The sequence below is a fragment of the Polyodon spathula genome, chromosome 13, assembly GCF_017654505.1.
Source record: "Polyodon spathula isolate WHYD16114869_AA chromosome 13, ASM1765450v1, whole genome shotgun sequence".
Taxonomy (NCBI): Eukaryota; Metazoa; Chordata; class Actinopteri; order Acipenseriformes; family Polyodontidae; genus Polyodon; species Polyodon spathula.
Window position 1 is genome coordinate 35,010,527 of NC_054546.1, and position 15,367 is coordinate 35,025,893.

General features: G+C 36.0%; 1 protein-coding gene across 1 annotated transcript; it reads right to left on the reverse strand.

The window, feature by feature from the left end:
- Positions 1-658: 658 nt before the first annotated feature.
- LOC121325208 (interferon regulatory factor 8-like) lies at positions 659-7,897 on the reverse strand. Its single transcript, XM_041267576.1, has 9 exons — positions 7,767-7,897; positions 6,909-7,086; positions 5,833-6,016; positions 5,253-5,341; positions 4,506-4,614; positions 3,782-3,829; positions 2,929-3,315; positions 2,119-2,237; positions 659-1,210 (listed from the first exon to the last, which is right to left on the reverse strand). The coding sequence occupies exons 2-9, from the start codon at positions 7,083-7,085 to the stop codon at positions 1,022-1,024; spliced, it is 1,302 nt and encodes a 433-aa protein (XP_041123510.1). The 5' UTR covers position 7,086; positions 7,767-7,897; the 3' UTR covers positions 659-1,021.
- Positions 7,898-15,367: the final 7,470 nt, after the last annotated feature.

Genomic DNA, 15,367 nt, shown 5'->3' on the forward strand with positions numbered 1-15,367 from the left:
TGTTTCCATTTTATTTTAATAGTTTGTGGCTGCTGGCAGTGGGAGTATTTCTCTGAAATGATCATAACCACTCATCATAGCTTTTAATAATAATTTTCCACAGGACCCACGCCAACTCATCCAGCTATTGTGTTTCTTTCTTTTAGGGCGAATCATGTAGTAAAAACAGGAAGGAGATCAGACAAATGTTTCCTTGTACTGCTGATTTGTTAAAATGTTTTTTTTGTTTGTTTTATATATAAAGGGTCAATTGTAATGTTCCAGTTAAACTGGTTTCTTTCAGCAGACTTAAATCAGAATGTTGTTTGCTCAATTTTATCCTACCAACAGGGTGTCAAAAGTACTACTCTTCATGTGTTTCTTCCTACCCTGCATTTTTAGCTTCACCAGGATATTTTTAGTCTTGGCAATAGATGAAGAAAAGTACTGGCTTCAGTAATTATGCAGTGTTATGCTTTCTTTTTTTTTTTTTTTTTTTTTTTTTAAGATATTTCCTCCACCCTAATGTCTAAATACAAAGTTACTGAGATGTGATTTTGCTATCTATTCATTTGTGTGTTTTGTGGAGACCTGTTTTAAAAGTTTTTTGCATAAAAAAGTGCATTTTAGAAGTGTCTTTATTGTTTGTTTTACAGCTGCAAAATAGTCACATTTATAAAGCATGAACCTTAAAATATAAAACCTAGAAATATAACAAAATACATTTTTATTTACACTATATTACATAATGTTAAGCCCTGCAGTGAAAAACATTAAAAAGCAACAACATTTGAATCGATTCAAATTAAGATACATTGTTTTTATATTGAGTATTTTTAAATCCTAAGTTTAACAATTGGATTTGGTATGTGCACATAATTTGACGGAACAGATAGTTAAACCTATCTAATTTCTACTGGGTAAACAGCAAAAAAATATATACTTCAGAAATTCAACTAAAAAGCTAATCTCTGAAGAGGCACCTATTTTTGGATAAGTAGATTAAAGCAAGTTAAACTGAGTCCCCCCACATGCTCCCATTTTATACGGTAATTTGCTGAATTTCACGAAAGCTTTGTCTGGGTGGTCCGCTGTAACTGCAGAGGTCTTGAAAGATTCGTGCCATTTGGTCGTTCTGGTTCTCATCAGAAATCTCCAGGCTCCCACTGCTGTAGCTATGCCTCTGTACATTCACAGCATCCAAGAGCTGCTGGCAGTTCATTTGTGTGATCTACAAGATGTGAAAAGAATGAATATGGTTGAATTTCCAGCCTGTATTTCTCTAAATACTACTTACTCGCTGGTAAATATGTCTAACTGCTCGACCTGTCTAAACTGTCCTGCCATGTGAACTGCATGTACATAAAGGTAATCAATAACAGCTCATTTTAGTTAAAGATTCATTTATCACACATACGTGGCATTTCACTTTCTACATTTGATCCCCAACGTGGGTCTTCATTTTTTTGTAATCAGAAAAGCTCAGCCAAATCCTGCACAGGTATAACTTGCTCCAGATTTAAAGGTAAAAAGACCACATTACTGGTTGTTAGAGATTTTTTTAGAGCAGCTTAATAAATATAGAATGTATTTTACTGACATAACATATTCCAGGCACTACAATTCACACCCAAATGCCTTTATGACTACCTGCATTGGTCTGCTGCTGTTTGTTCAAGATCACAGGCAAACCTGACTGCTGCTGGATCACTAATTTGCAGCTCAGGTATAATTTGTATGGTACAGGAAACACATGTTGTGCAGACAATGTATTTTAATGTATTAATACAGTGGAGTACTAAAAGGGTCTAGCCTCTTTTGCAATCCATTCCCTGCTCTCAAAAGATACAAAGCATAAGTTTCCTCAGTATTGGTATGTACCTTATAAGAGGCCCTTTCTGGGGGACAGGTGAATGAGCTTTTCCAATGTAAGAGACACATTGTACAGTATTGGGGAACTGTAGACCAACATGCATCTCTATAAGATTTCAAGGTAAGAACTTATTAGAAAGTTGAACTAAACAAGGCTACTGAATCTAATGAATGAAATAGAGGACCACATTGTTTCTAAGTCTTTCCTGTTTTTTTTTTTTGTTTTTTTATTGCACAGTTCAGTCTCAAAAGAAGATTTTTGTTTACCTGCACAATGAGTAGCTTTTGGTATTTCATATGGGGAGCATCAGGGAACTCCTCTCCGAAGCACAGGGTTACTGTGGGATCAGGAGCTGGGCATCGATTTTCCTGGTACAGCTGCAAAGCTGGAAGGAAAAAAAAAAAAAGACGTAATTTGAGTGTCTTTAGTTCTGGGACAAATATTCCAGTGTGGCGTGAAAATCATTCCCTGTCACCTAGTTGTAATGTATTCACTAAGAGTTGAAATAAAGGAAACACTCTACAAAAGAGGCGAACGCAAAGTACTATATGCCAATGTAACACCACAGCAGATGTGAAAGGCTGTATTTGTTACATTTATAATTAACTAAAGCTCAGTAAGAAAATGGGTTTTAAAGCTTTCTGTACTTCCTCGCTGCAAATCACAAATGTCTTTTTGTCTTACTATAAACCTAAATGAAACAAATTAATTTGGACAAGTAAAGTATTCAATTATTAAATGAGCACTTCAGTTCCATTCCTGTAAATATAAGTGTATATATTGTACACCGGTAGACATTTAAAAATATTAAAAGAAAAGTAAACTTATTTGGGATCCAGGCAATGTTTTTTTTTTTTTAATTATTATTTTAACATGAAATATTTTAATACTCTTAAAAAAAACTCTTACGTTTGTTAAATATTATAGAAGATAAAATTATAGAAGTTTTTTAAATAGATATCCTTGTGTCAATCAAAGGGCAACTGCAATAGTTTGTGGTAGAGTTTAAATGACTGGTTAAAACACAACAAAAAAAAAAAAAAAAAAAAGAGTCTTGTTTTTCTTTATCATGTTACCTGTTAAAAACCTGCTGGTGTCAAAGATCTTGACCACGGCGTCTCTCTCTAGCTTGTTGGGGCTGTCACTGTAGGGAGAGCATTGGCCACTCCAGAACACCCTGCTCTGGCACAGCCTCTTGATGAAGATACCCTCACGGTTACTGCGCACCAGCACCCCCCGCTCCAGGTGCCCGAAGAGCTTTCTGGTGACGTGGCGCTGGCGCTCGTTCTCGATGATCTCCGTGGGGGGGAACTTCACATTCTGCAGGCTGTCCGACCCGTACAGGACCTCGTTGGCGACAGCCGGCTGGAATGGAGAGATACGGCAGCCGTCGCTGTGAGTGACGGGGGTGCTGCTCACCATCTTTCCTCCATAGTAGAAGGTAATCCACATCTGAGAAAAGGCTGTAGGAAGAAAACAAGCCCTTCAAATACACCCAAAGTGCTGCAAATTATATCAGCTGGTGATCTACTGGTAGTCATTTTATAAAAAGGCTTGCTTGTTTTACAAAATATATACCAGATCTAGGCTGAGGAGCAGTGGCTGCAAGATTCCACTGTTGCAGTGGAATATAATCCACAGCCCTTTACCCATTTAAATTGATGTTTGGATTTTAGTTTATAATTCATGTTAGATCTGTGCACATAACTGAGGCAATTTCCACTGAGATAAGTGTAGCAATTTTTTGCAACCCAACCCAATGCAGGTAAGCTTGTTAACCACAATTCAAAAAGAGCTGGGTTCCTTGGGGTTGCTCCTCTTATTATATTTGTAAATAATCACAGATGACACAACAGATGCTATACTTTATGTGAATCAAATACTTTGGCAAAAGTATAGCCGCACACTACAGTAAAAAACAATTTATACCTGCATGGAAATTCCCAGATGCTGGTTGTTCTTGCATCGCTGGCAGTGCTGTGAAAACAAACAAAAAGATAAAGAAACAGATTCCCTTTTACACAGCAGACATATCTACTGTGTGTGTGTGTGTGTGTGTGTGTGTGTGTGTGTGTGTGTGTGTGTGTGTGTGTGTGTGTGTGTGTGTGTGTGTGTGTGTGTGTGTGGTGTGTGTGTGTGTGTGTGTGTGTGTATTATATAATAAGATATATACCTAGTCATTTGTATTATCTTACATTTAAAAGCAAATAGGGTGTGTGTTTTTACTCCTTCCCCATGTAAAGAATCATTTTGCATCCATGCTGTTAATTACACTAAATGGAGACATTGATGCAAATGATCCTGTCTTTTTATTTAAAACAGAACTTAATTAATATTATATATATATATATAATATATATATATAGATATATAGAGATATATATATATATATATATATAAGCGTGATATATATTACATGGCTTTATGGTGACATCAATTACATGGCTTTATGGTTCAGATATATATTTTTTTTAACTAAGAAAAGGAATCACACTAAATGTACTTTTATTTAGCAGTTACTTTACTTTCATTTATCCACGTTGGCTAGCACAGGTACAACATGACATTACTGAATATTCACCACAACATACAATGTAAAAAGGGAATCTACACATTCTTCTACATGTGTTAATGTCAATGGGAGCTCACTTACGGCTCATGTTTGGTTGTAGCCACCACTCTTGCTGTGGTTGACTCCGGCAGGCCTCCTGTGGAGGGGAGTGACTCCTCTTGATTATGCCAAGGTACTCGTCGACTGATGACTGTTAGGAGGGGGGAAAGAAAAAAAACGGTTTGGTAAAGAAAGGAACAGTGGGGCTACCTGAAACAGTGCTTTTGTACCTATGATATAAATAGTGAAAACCTGTAAATTGGGGGGGGGGGGGGATCCACTATCTTGAGGGCTGTTAGGCACAAGAACAGTTTTAGTTTCTGCTTCATAAAGCAATTTGAATAGCATTGAAACTCATTCAGAATGGTTGTGTATCATTTTACTAACAACAACAAAGTTATTGTAATGAGTTGGAACTGGCTACTGTAGATTCATTGACTGGGGTTCATTTGACAAGCTGCAGTTTCATGTTGTTGCATGTTTAATTATTAAAAAAATAAAAGAATGGGAAAGTCTATGGGTGAGTTTACATTGAAAGCTGCTGAAGCACATAAAAAAAAATGTGGGCACATTTTGTGAAAGCTCTTATGTTTGCTATTTTATTTATTTATTTATTTAAATCATTCGTTCCTGGAAACCGAAATTTCAAGCTAGTTCAAGCTTGTGCTGTTTAAGATTATGATGCCTTAGGGGGAAAGAGCAGTCAGACACAGCTCTTCAAATGCAAAGGTATAGACTTTCAAAAGAACAAACACATCCACACAGATATACAGTATGCAGTGTAGTTACCTCTTTTATGAGCTCATCCAGTTCAGATGGGCTGCACTCCATGTCTGTGACATCACTGCAGCTGCTGCCATTCATGGCTGCAGATTTACCTGTTAAAAAAACAAAACGCTGTCTTAATTATCGATAACTACCATCACAGATGCCATTCATTTAGAATAATGAACTTTAGGTAGCTCAAAAGTCAATGCATTGGAAGATGATTAGTTACAATAACTCAGATTTGGTAACATCAATTACCGCAACACTGACATATTCAAAACAGTCTAGAAGTTGCTGGAGCCATTGGTTGTTGGATTTTATCATTTTGGAAGTAAAAATGCTGCTGGATCTTATATTCTTAATTAATTCAATAATGTATTTAAGTAATAGTGGCTGGCCATCAGCTAGTGCTTGGTTTGGTTTAAATATGTTAATCAGTAACAACGAGACTGGACATGTTTAAACATTCCATCAGATTACAGAGGTGCAGCTGGTAGCACTAATGATGTTGGCAGATGCACATGTTTTTAATAAGACACTTTGGTTGCTAAATATTCCTGACGCAGGGAATGTTTATGAGAAACAATGACGAAATCCTTACATTTCTGCTCTTCCTCCGGGACAATCCTGTACACCTTGTAAGGCTCGGATATGTCCAGCTGTGACCTCTCCGAGACTTCTTCAAAGTCGGGGCTCTTGTTCAAAGCACAGCGAAGCCTCGTCTTCCACGTCGCTGGCTCAGCTTTATCTCCCTCCTTAAATTTGCCTTTAAAGATGGCCCAGGCCTGAAAAAAAAAAGAATATAATATAATTTAAAATGTGCATATTAGATATCATTGTATTGGCTTTCTTAGCTGTTCAATCCAACAAAATGTACCGTGACGCCAGTTCACTATACTTCAAGAATGGATACAGTAGTGGTTAATTGTTTTTGTTTTTTTAAACTTGTTATTGTAGATGTAAATTCAAATCCTGTAAGTGCAACATAGTTGCAGCTGAGTTGTTCCTTTATAAGTCTGACCAACATTTCCATTCTGCCATTAAACCCTAAGTTACAAAGAACACAACATTCCTAGTGTTATGGTATTTTAATAATGGCTAAATAGATGTGACACCATATCATATATGAATGCAGGACAATTGCTTTTATATTACATTTGTATTATGCTACTCCACTTTACAAATCATGCTGGTATTGGTTTTTTTTGTTTGTTTTTGTTTTCTTATGCTAACTATTATGAAATGATTATGGAGCATTGATATTATTTAATAATATTCTTTATATCTAAACAATAAAATTTGGCAAATGTGTGTTTTTTTTTTCCATTGATATTTCTCCTCATAATTGAAATGTCAGATGTTTTACACCATAGTTAGCTGAGGTGAAAACTAACAGTGTTTAGAATAATTTCCATTGACGTTTCGTAAGTGCTAATATAATCAAGCTATAGCATTTTTAGTGCAAGTTTGCAAAGATAGAAGGGTTTCAATACTGTTGGCACCACCGTCTGTGTTTGTGGAAACACATCCTGTAACTTTCTTTGTTTTGATGCGCATGAAATAAGTATTTGTAGCTGTAGTATAAAAAGGTACAGTACTCATTGTATTCTGACTTAACTCTAATCCTTCAAAATACCACACATGACACATATGTACCATATTTTTCACTTGACATACTTTAAAGATGGAAGCGTCGATTTCTTGGTTGTAGTCCTGTTTTCCCGCATGTTTCCAGGGAATTCGGAACATGGTTTTCTCTTCATTTTCCCACAAGAGTCCTGGGTACAAATAGCTTTGGATCTGCTCAATCAGCCACTGCCTAAGACGTCTTCCACCAGAGTTTCTGTCAGTCATTCTAATTTCAAATTGAATGAAGCATGCTTTATTGAGGCTTAATAAAAAAAATGAAACATGTACCTAGACAGCGGCAATGTTAGAAAAATTTGTTTCCCTTGTATTTCTGGACTTAACAATAAATAACTGGTGTAAACTGTTTCTGCTTTTTAAACTTTTTTTTTCAAGTATAGTCATCTCTCTTTGTTTATTATTATTATTATTATTATTATTATTATTATTATTATTATTATTATTATTATTATTATTAATAATAATAATAATAATAATAATCAAACAAACAAACAAACACTGGTGTAGCTTTACTGTGTTTATCACATAAGATTAACGTTGCTATATAATACTATACCAAGCAATTACATTAAGACCTGAGAAAACATTCCAAAGCCAACAAGCAGGTTAGAATAGATAGTGTTTTAAGAGCAGCATACTAGTAACATGCTCATAAGACACTGTAATACAGATGCATCGCAGGTTTTGTCTTACATGATGTAGAGTCTTTGCAAACGGTGGTTTGGTAGATACAAAGGGACAACAATTTATTGTTGCTTCATTTTCAGTACGTATATACTATTATGTATCACAAAAACTGCAAAGACTCATAAAAAGGACTGTCTTACTTGCCATGTTTTAAAAGCGTCTGTATTTTATAAAACTGTATTAAAAGATGAAAAACGTTACCTGATTCGCTCTAGCCGCGCTCAAAAGTTGTTCTTATGTATAGTGTGTCCTTGGTTTAAGTGTACCTTGTGTCAAGGGCTGTACTTTCACAGTACTGATGACAAATCCTTCACTTTATAAACTCAAGCTGAGACCATTCAACCGTAGAGATTTGTGTTGGTGACACAGGGACATGACTAATATGCGTAGTAATCCAATCACGCTGAAGAAGGGGGTTTTCCTTGTCCAATCAGCAGAGGAGGGGCTGGATCTCTTCTAATAACTTAAGACTTTTCCGAGAAATCAAATGTTAAGGAAGGCATCCACCAACCCACCTTCTTAAACACAGAGAGGCTTGAATAGTATTCGTATCTAAATATCAGATTACCATTTTTAAAGAAATACATGTTATATTGTCATTTATTTTGCCTGTATGTTGTTGTCATCAGGTATTTACCTTATGTTTAAATTGATGGACCTTCAAATGTTATTCTTTAAAATGTAATTTTAAGTTCTATTACAATTGGATATGTATATAGTAAATATAATAATAATCTATAGTAGAAGTAACCCGTACACTACACTGGCAAGTCAAATAGTACTTGTACGTAGTGCAATTGTTTATGTATTATAATAAAAGTATAAAGTCGTTTATATATGAGACTCAGCAGTGTTTTTCTTGGCATAGGATTCCACATGGCTTGATGAAGAACATTGTAAGGAAACAAAAAATAGTTTTATTCATTTAGCCAATTTTATAACCAAAAAATAAATAAATAAATAAATAAATAAATAAATAGAAATACTAAAGAACAATTATAATGCAGTGATTAATGCAATTATAATGTAATGCCTGTTTCACCGAATACAAGTTACATCAAGGGTGCATAAGAAACCTATTCAAATATAATATTCAAATACATAATATAATAAATAAATAATGTGGGATTGAAATATTAACCTTTAAAAATAGGGGACATTTTTTTCAACTGTTTTATTCCAAAGTGTAAAATACCCCATAAATAACCTTGCTGACAGCCTCCTTAACCCCAATATTATGATAAGGTCCTTAAAAAGTTCACCACAATTCTTCTCTAAAAATAAGATAGGGTTTAAACTAACTCTTGGAATGATGTGGAGAGGATAAAGTCTTTATTCTCAATTGCTAAGAGATTTAGATCTATATTTTCATATTTACTTTCTTACCTGTTAATATCCCATGTTTTCTTTTTTATTTGCCAGTTTTTTTTTTTTAAAAGACACAGCTGTCTTACTAAAGTGAGGTGCTTTAGAAAAATGGCCACTACAATTTTCAGTTTCCACTTACTAACAAGTATTTCTATCTTTAAAACATGAACATTCTATTTATATTTATATTTGTGTGTGTGTGTGTGTGTGTGTGTGTGTGTGTGTGTGTGTGTGTGTGTGTGTGTGTGTGTGTGTTTGTGTGTGTCAAACTTTGCACTGGGGTAAAAGGATAAATACAGATCTAACTTGAAGCCTCAAAATGGATGTCCAAAATGGAGCCAACATAGGACAGGACATGTAATTGATAAAAGCACAATTCAAATTCAGATACATATTTTTAGACAATCTAACTTTGTATGCAGTGTAACACGTATGTTAAAATAATAAAAAATAAAATAAGTAGGTCTCCTGGCTACATTTAAACCATCCATCCATTATCAATAACCGCTTAATCCTTTACAGGGTCGCGGTGACCGGAGCCTAACCCAGCAGACACAGGGTGCAAGGCAGGACTACACCCTGGACGGGACACCAGTCCATCTCAGGGCACCACACATACACACCAAGAGCAATTTTGAGTGACCAATCAACCTGAACAGCATGTCTTTGGACTGTGGGAGGAAACCAGAGTACCCGAAGAAAACCCACATGAACACGAGGAGAACATGCTAACTCCACACACCTAGCCCAGACCCCCTAAGCTAGCGCTAACCACTACGCCACCATGCCACCCCATTTAAACCACTGCCCTAGATAAAGCATACAACACATTCACATGTACATGCGCTTTAAGTGAAACCAAACGAAATGGTGCTTAAACAAAGTTTAATCTGTGGTGTTAAATAATAACATACAATAGATGTAATCTCACTTAAAGTATTACTTCCTTTAAATACCATCAAGCCACTCTCTTCTCCTTTCCTAGTTATGATTTTCATAAAGACTTCCTTCGCTTACAAAGTTACTTAACAGAGTGCAGTAGTTATGCGGTTAAACTGGTGCTTCTAATTGTTGTTTTACTTGTTTTAATCATCATCATTGTATTTTGCGTTTGGATGAGATGCTGAATGCCACCATGACAATTTCAGTATTTCATTTACCATTGACAAAGCAAATAGGGAACTAATCCGATTAGGGGGTGCGTCACATTTAACTTTTTGCAGTAGTTTAACTGTTTTTGCTTTTATTCACTCTGATTGCCCTGGGTTGTGTACTCTAAACCTTCAAGAGCTTTAATCACAGGTGTTTCTAATTTAAATGTGCCGTCCCTTAGAATTTGTTAAGCAACTTTAATATTGACCTACAATCCACTTTATTAGGACATGCACCTAAAGTAATATCGGGTTAGGCTCCCTAATCACGGCCTTGACAATCTGGCATTGTCTCCACAAAGTGCTAGATGGTGCCGTAAGGGTTCCATTCAGTCACTCAATTGGTGCAGAGAGGTAGGTAGAGGACTGTGATGACGAATGCGTCATCCAAGTTCATCCCAAACATGCTCAGTTGGATTGATATCCTGGGTTTGTATTGTTCATGGGAAGTGCATGGAGTAACTGTCATGCCCCTCAAACTATTCAAAAACGTCATTTATTAAGTTCACTTTACTGCATCCCTACTACCATAGTTGCAAACAAGAAAGTTGTTTTAGGGAATCTGAACATATTTTGTTGCACCATTATACTTAAATTCATTAAAAGCTGGTACTTTCACTTCTGAGAACTCTTCATTGACTTTGTAATGCTATAAGTGCAATGCAATCCAGAACAATGTTGACATTTGAGTCATAAAAGGCTAAATAGCCTTCCAGTAATGAGCTATAGTTCACACACCTACTCTGTAGCACCCCTCTCTGACGAAATATGTGAATACACCAAGAGAGGAGCCATGTTTGATTAGTGGATGGCTGTTCTCAGCTAGGTGTTGAGTATTTGAGACTTACCACTTCTAATTCTCACATTGTTGACTTTTACAACAGGTATATCAAAACAGATTGAGAATTGCTTGTGGTATTTGAGGCCACGCGTGGTTTTAATATCTGCGCTATGATAAGTTACATTTCTGTTAGTTGCCTTTCATCCCTGTTATCATTGGGCTATGAACATGACACTAGCTGATATCTTGGTCAACCCTCTGGTCAGAACAATAGCTGTCTATAACCATGTTTGGGGTCTGGTAAATGACAATTTGTTTATGAGATAAACAAGGTTTTGCAATGTGCCTGATGCCAAGCATGGTCTTGCAGCTTTCTTCTAAAGACACACCTGTAATTTGGTTTACTAAATTTGCAATTTTACTCAATGTATTCTGCCAACACACTTTACACTCTTCCTGTGCGACTGAGGCTACATATCCAAAGTCCGAAGACCTGCAGTATATTATTAGACCCTATTAGGCACATTTTCAGAGAGGAAATCAGAGGCTGTTTTGTAATTTCAGCTCAGAAAGTATTGGACAGGGATCTGCAACATCAATAAAAGGGAGGTCCAATCAAGTCAGACTTGAGCAGGCTAGCTGTTACTATACTAGGTTAAAGAAAGTTCGATGCCTCTGACAGGAAAGAAGGTGTTGAAGAGGTGGGGACAATTTCACTCTCCAGGTAAAATGACAGAGGAAGTATGAAACTAGTACCTGTAAAGCATGCAAGCACATATTTTAACTTCCAATTTTACCAGATTTTTTTTTTTATATGATAGATATATATATATATACTATATATATATAGATATTAAGTCTTCCAAAAATATTTCTTTTTACCCTGCCAGGATCTATACAAAAATTGGGAAGCACAAACTAAGGATATGTCTTAGATGAAAATGTATGAAATGGAACAGCTAAGCCATATATTTTAGGTGTCAATTCTGTTGCTATCTGTTTGCATATTATTGTGTTATAAATATTGTACATACAGCATTGCATGTTAAAAATATATATACTATTTTTTTTTTTTTTTGCACAGTTAAGATATGACTGCCAACTTCCCTAATAGGGGTATTCAGTTTGGGGTACACCTTGTTTGTTAAAGGGGTTTTAAACCACAGACTCTGCTCACATCCCTAAAAATGCATTCCTGTTATCTCACCATACCTGTACTGCATCCTCTTTTTAAAGTTTCTGAATGATGTTTGTCAAACAATTACAGGATATTTTTTGTTGCCCAGGCTTGAAACGTGTGGGGCTGAACATTAACTATTTCCATCCCCACAATTTGAGATAAATACCAGCCTAAAAAATGACTACAGCTAAGGCCAAAACTTTTGCATCACCCTATATAATTATCAATTTTTGATTCATAAAGTCGAATAAAATAAAATCTAAATTATGTTCATAATTTATTATGTGTCAATCCTAACGCAAAACTTTTGGACATAGCTGTACATATCTTATTAACCACTTAGTTTGCGTGCCAGCTAATATTCCAGTATTATTAGGAATACAAACTAGAAGGGTATTGGACTAAGTGATTATGTGTTTTGTTCCCCTTGAATACGTTTTTCTTTCAGAATGCTGTATGTAGAATGCAGAATTAAGAACAGCATTATTCTTATTGATGCTTATTCAACTGCTCATATTTCATTAACTGCTTGAGATACAGACTTCATATTTTCATGTTATGGAAACTCCTTCACTTTGACATGTGTAATATTCTGATAATGAAGAATATTTACAAATCCGCAGTTTTATGTTAATTTTCTTTCAAAATTCTTGTTTTAGTCTGGTCATAGTCAGAAAACTCAATGGCAATACAGCTTGAGACTTCAGTTCCACTGCATCCTTTGCAGCCGAGACCAAAGAACCAACAAAGTGTGCATGTAACAAAAAACATAGGAAGTTAATACAAGAGTTAATAATAAAAACAGTGATAATTTAAAATGTTTTATTTTTTCTGACACATTTTCAGTGCTTTACAAACAAATCAAGCTTTTACACTAGAGAATAGGCAAATAGCCTGCATGCAAGATTTACAAAACCGTTGACTGCAGCGCCGTCCCTAAAGGAAGTCGACAAATTAAAGCAATGTTTAACCCCCATATAAAGTGGTAGCTTTATAGCAGAATAAAAGCATACATCATACCTGTTGTGTCCTTTTGTTAGTAGATCTACTTTGTGCAGTTTTGAAAGCAAAACCTTTATTTTAATTTAGATTCTATTTTATTCCAAAATGTTATGTGCTCGCATGCTAGGTAACATCCATTTCTAAATGCAAGCATATGCTTGCTACATATGTTTCATTCAAACCAGCACATGTGAGAACTAGGTAGTAAAGGGAAATGTATGTTGGTGCTAAAAACTAATTAATCTTTTTATTTGTATGATACATGAAACCAATTCACATTTAGCATGTTTTTTAAACACTGGAGGTCTTTACAAATGATCTAAACTTTGGTTCTAATAAAATAAGTCATTAAATTAGAGGAAAAAGTGCAATTTTACATCCTTTTAAAGACATAAAACAATAAAGAAACTCACAAACACTAAGAGATGTTGTATTTCATAATGCCCCATTTCTTTTCATTATTTAAACAAGGGTGGTATTTAGATCTACTACACTTTAGATGGCAGATTTAAATAGTCTGCTTTTATATGCCATAGTGATTACATAGCTATTTTTAAAATGACTCAATATAAAGTTGCAGTGACCCATGCTAAAGGAAGAGTCACTACAGGGCACCATTTCTGAAAGAGGCTTGTGGCCAAAAGTTTTAGCGCTGCACCTATCAAAATAAAAAAGAAGTCAGCACAAAAAGGTGTGTCTTCATCTTCCTGAGAACTAGTCATTTGGCTGTGACCCAAACCTGAAAAACATACAATATATCTAATTTATTCCCAGAATTTCCATTGAAGATGTCATGGAATATAATTAAATGGCAAACTTGGTGGGCAGTGCTTGTCGACCACGTGTCTGACAGCAGTCAATCATCCTAGCCTGCTCGGGGTCTCTATTCTGCAGTGGTTTTCCCTGTTAATCAAAAATCCTACCCTCACTATTGAACTTTGTGTGATCCAGACATAGACTGTAGATGGACATACATTCACACTGCCTAAATAATGTACAACGGTAATGTTCTGAAACGGGTAATAATAAACACATTGAATTGCAATTCTTGCTAATCACACATTATTTTCACTTTTGGCTTATTTAAGCAATCGCTGTATTCCAGTCATATTTGAGTAATCAAGATATTGTACCTGGCACGTATATAGCTTTACATGAGCTGCCCATTCTAACTTTCTGCCTGTCAACTCTGCATACAATATTTGGTGTCAATTAGAGAAAACGAGCATGTGTTAACTGCCTTACAGGAACCAACACTCACTATACCACTGAGTGGCACACCCATTTCTAAAATATGGTTACATGGACGTAAAACTGTGGATTGTGTTGATTGTGTATTCAGCATGTGATTTATTAAGCGGCTCGTATTTGGGGGTTTATTATAAATACAAAAAAAATGAAGAAGCTTTAACAAGAGCAGAGAAGAGGAGTTCAGATTTCTGGTGAGGTTAACATTGCGCACCATTGTAAAAATCCTTGAGTACTAACATGACAAACATGCCGATTGTTGGTTGAGGTTTAGAGGGTCTATCAAATAGTTACTGAGGTCAACATGTCTTTTCACTTTGGAATATTTTCTCTGTAAATGGGGAAGCCTATCAGGACTGAATGTGCTGCACGTCATCCAAACATCCTGCAAAATGTCCTGTTTTCTGAGGGTACATCTGCCAATAACAGAACAGTGCTCAAGACTTTTGTCCAACCCATTTGTAGTGTATTTAAAAAGTTATCCTCTGAAAAATGTGTACATCTTCTACAGATCTCAATCCAAGAGATGCGTGTAGACCTCATAAAACAGGAGATTCTGTTCTATAAAAATGAGTAACTTATCTCACAAGAGATCTTTAAAGTGAGTTTGCAAGCTAAGTGCAAGTACTATGTATTGGACATGTGAAATTGTGCTCCCTACGGCCCCCTAGCTCTTGTAAGCACTAGCAGTTTCCACAGCAACAGTTTCCACAGTCACAGAGGAATGTTAAATTAATCACAGTTAAATTGGTACCTGTTTTAATGTGATTGTCAGACAGCCTATTAAAAACCCAGGCACTTCAATAAGCACAGTAAATACTGTCTTATTAAAAATTTCTCAACGATACTGCAAGGGTTAAACTGATACAGACTGCTGTGTTTTTATTTGTAATAAACTCGTTAATAAACTGTATTTGTCTTTTAAAATATAGCGCACAGCATACCGGTGTGGATAGCACTAATGCTCCCCCCCCCCCCCCCCCCCCCCCCCCCCCCCCCCCCCACCCCCCCCCCCCCCCCCCCCCCCCCCCCCCCCCCCCCCCCCCCCCCCCCCCCCCCCCCCCCCCCCCCC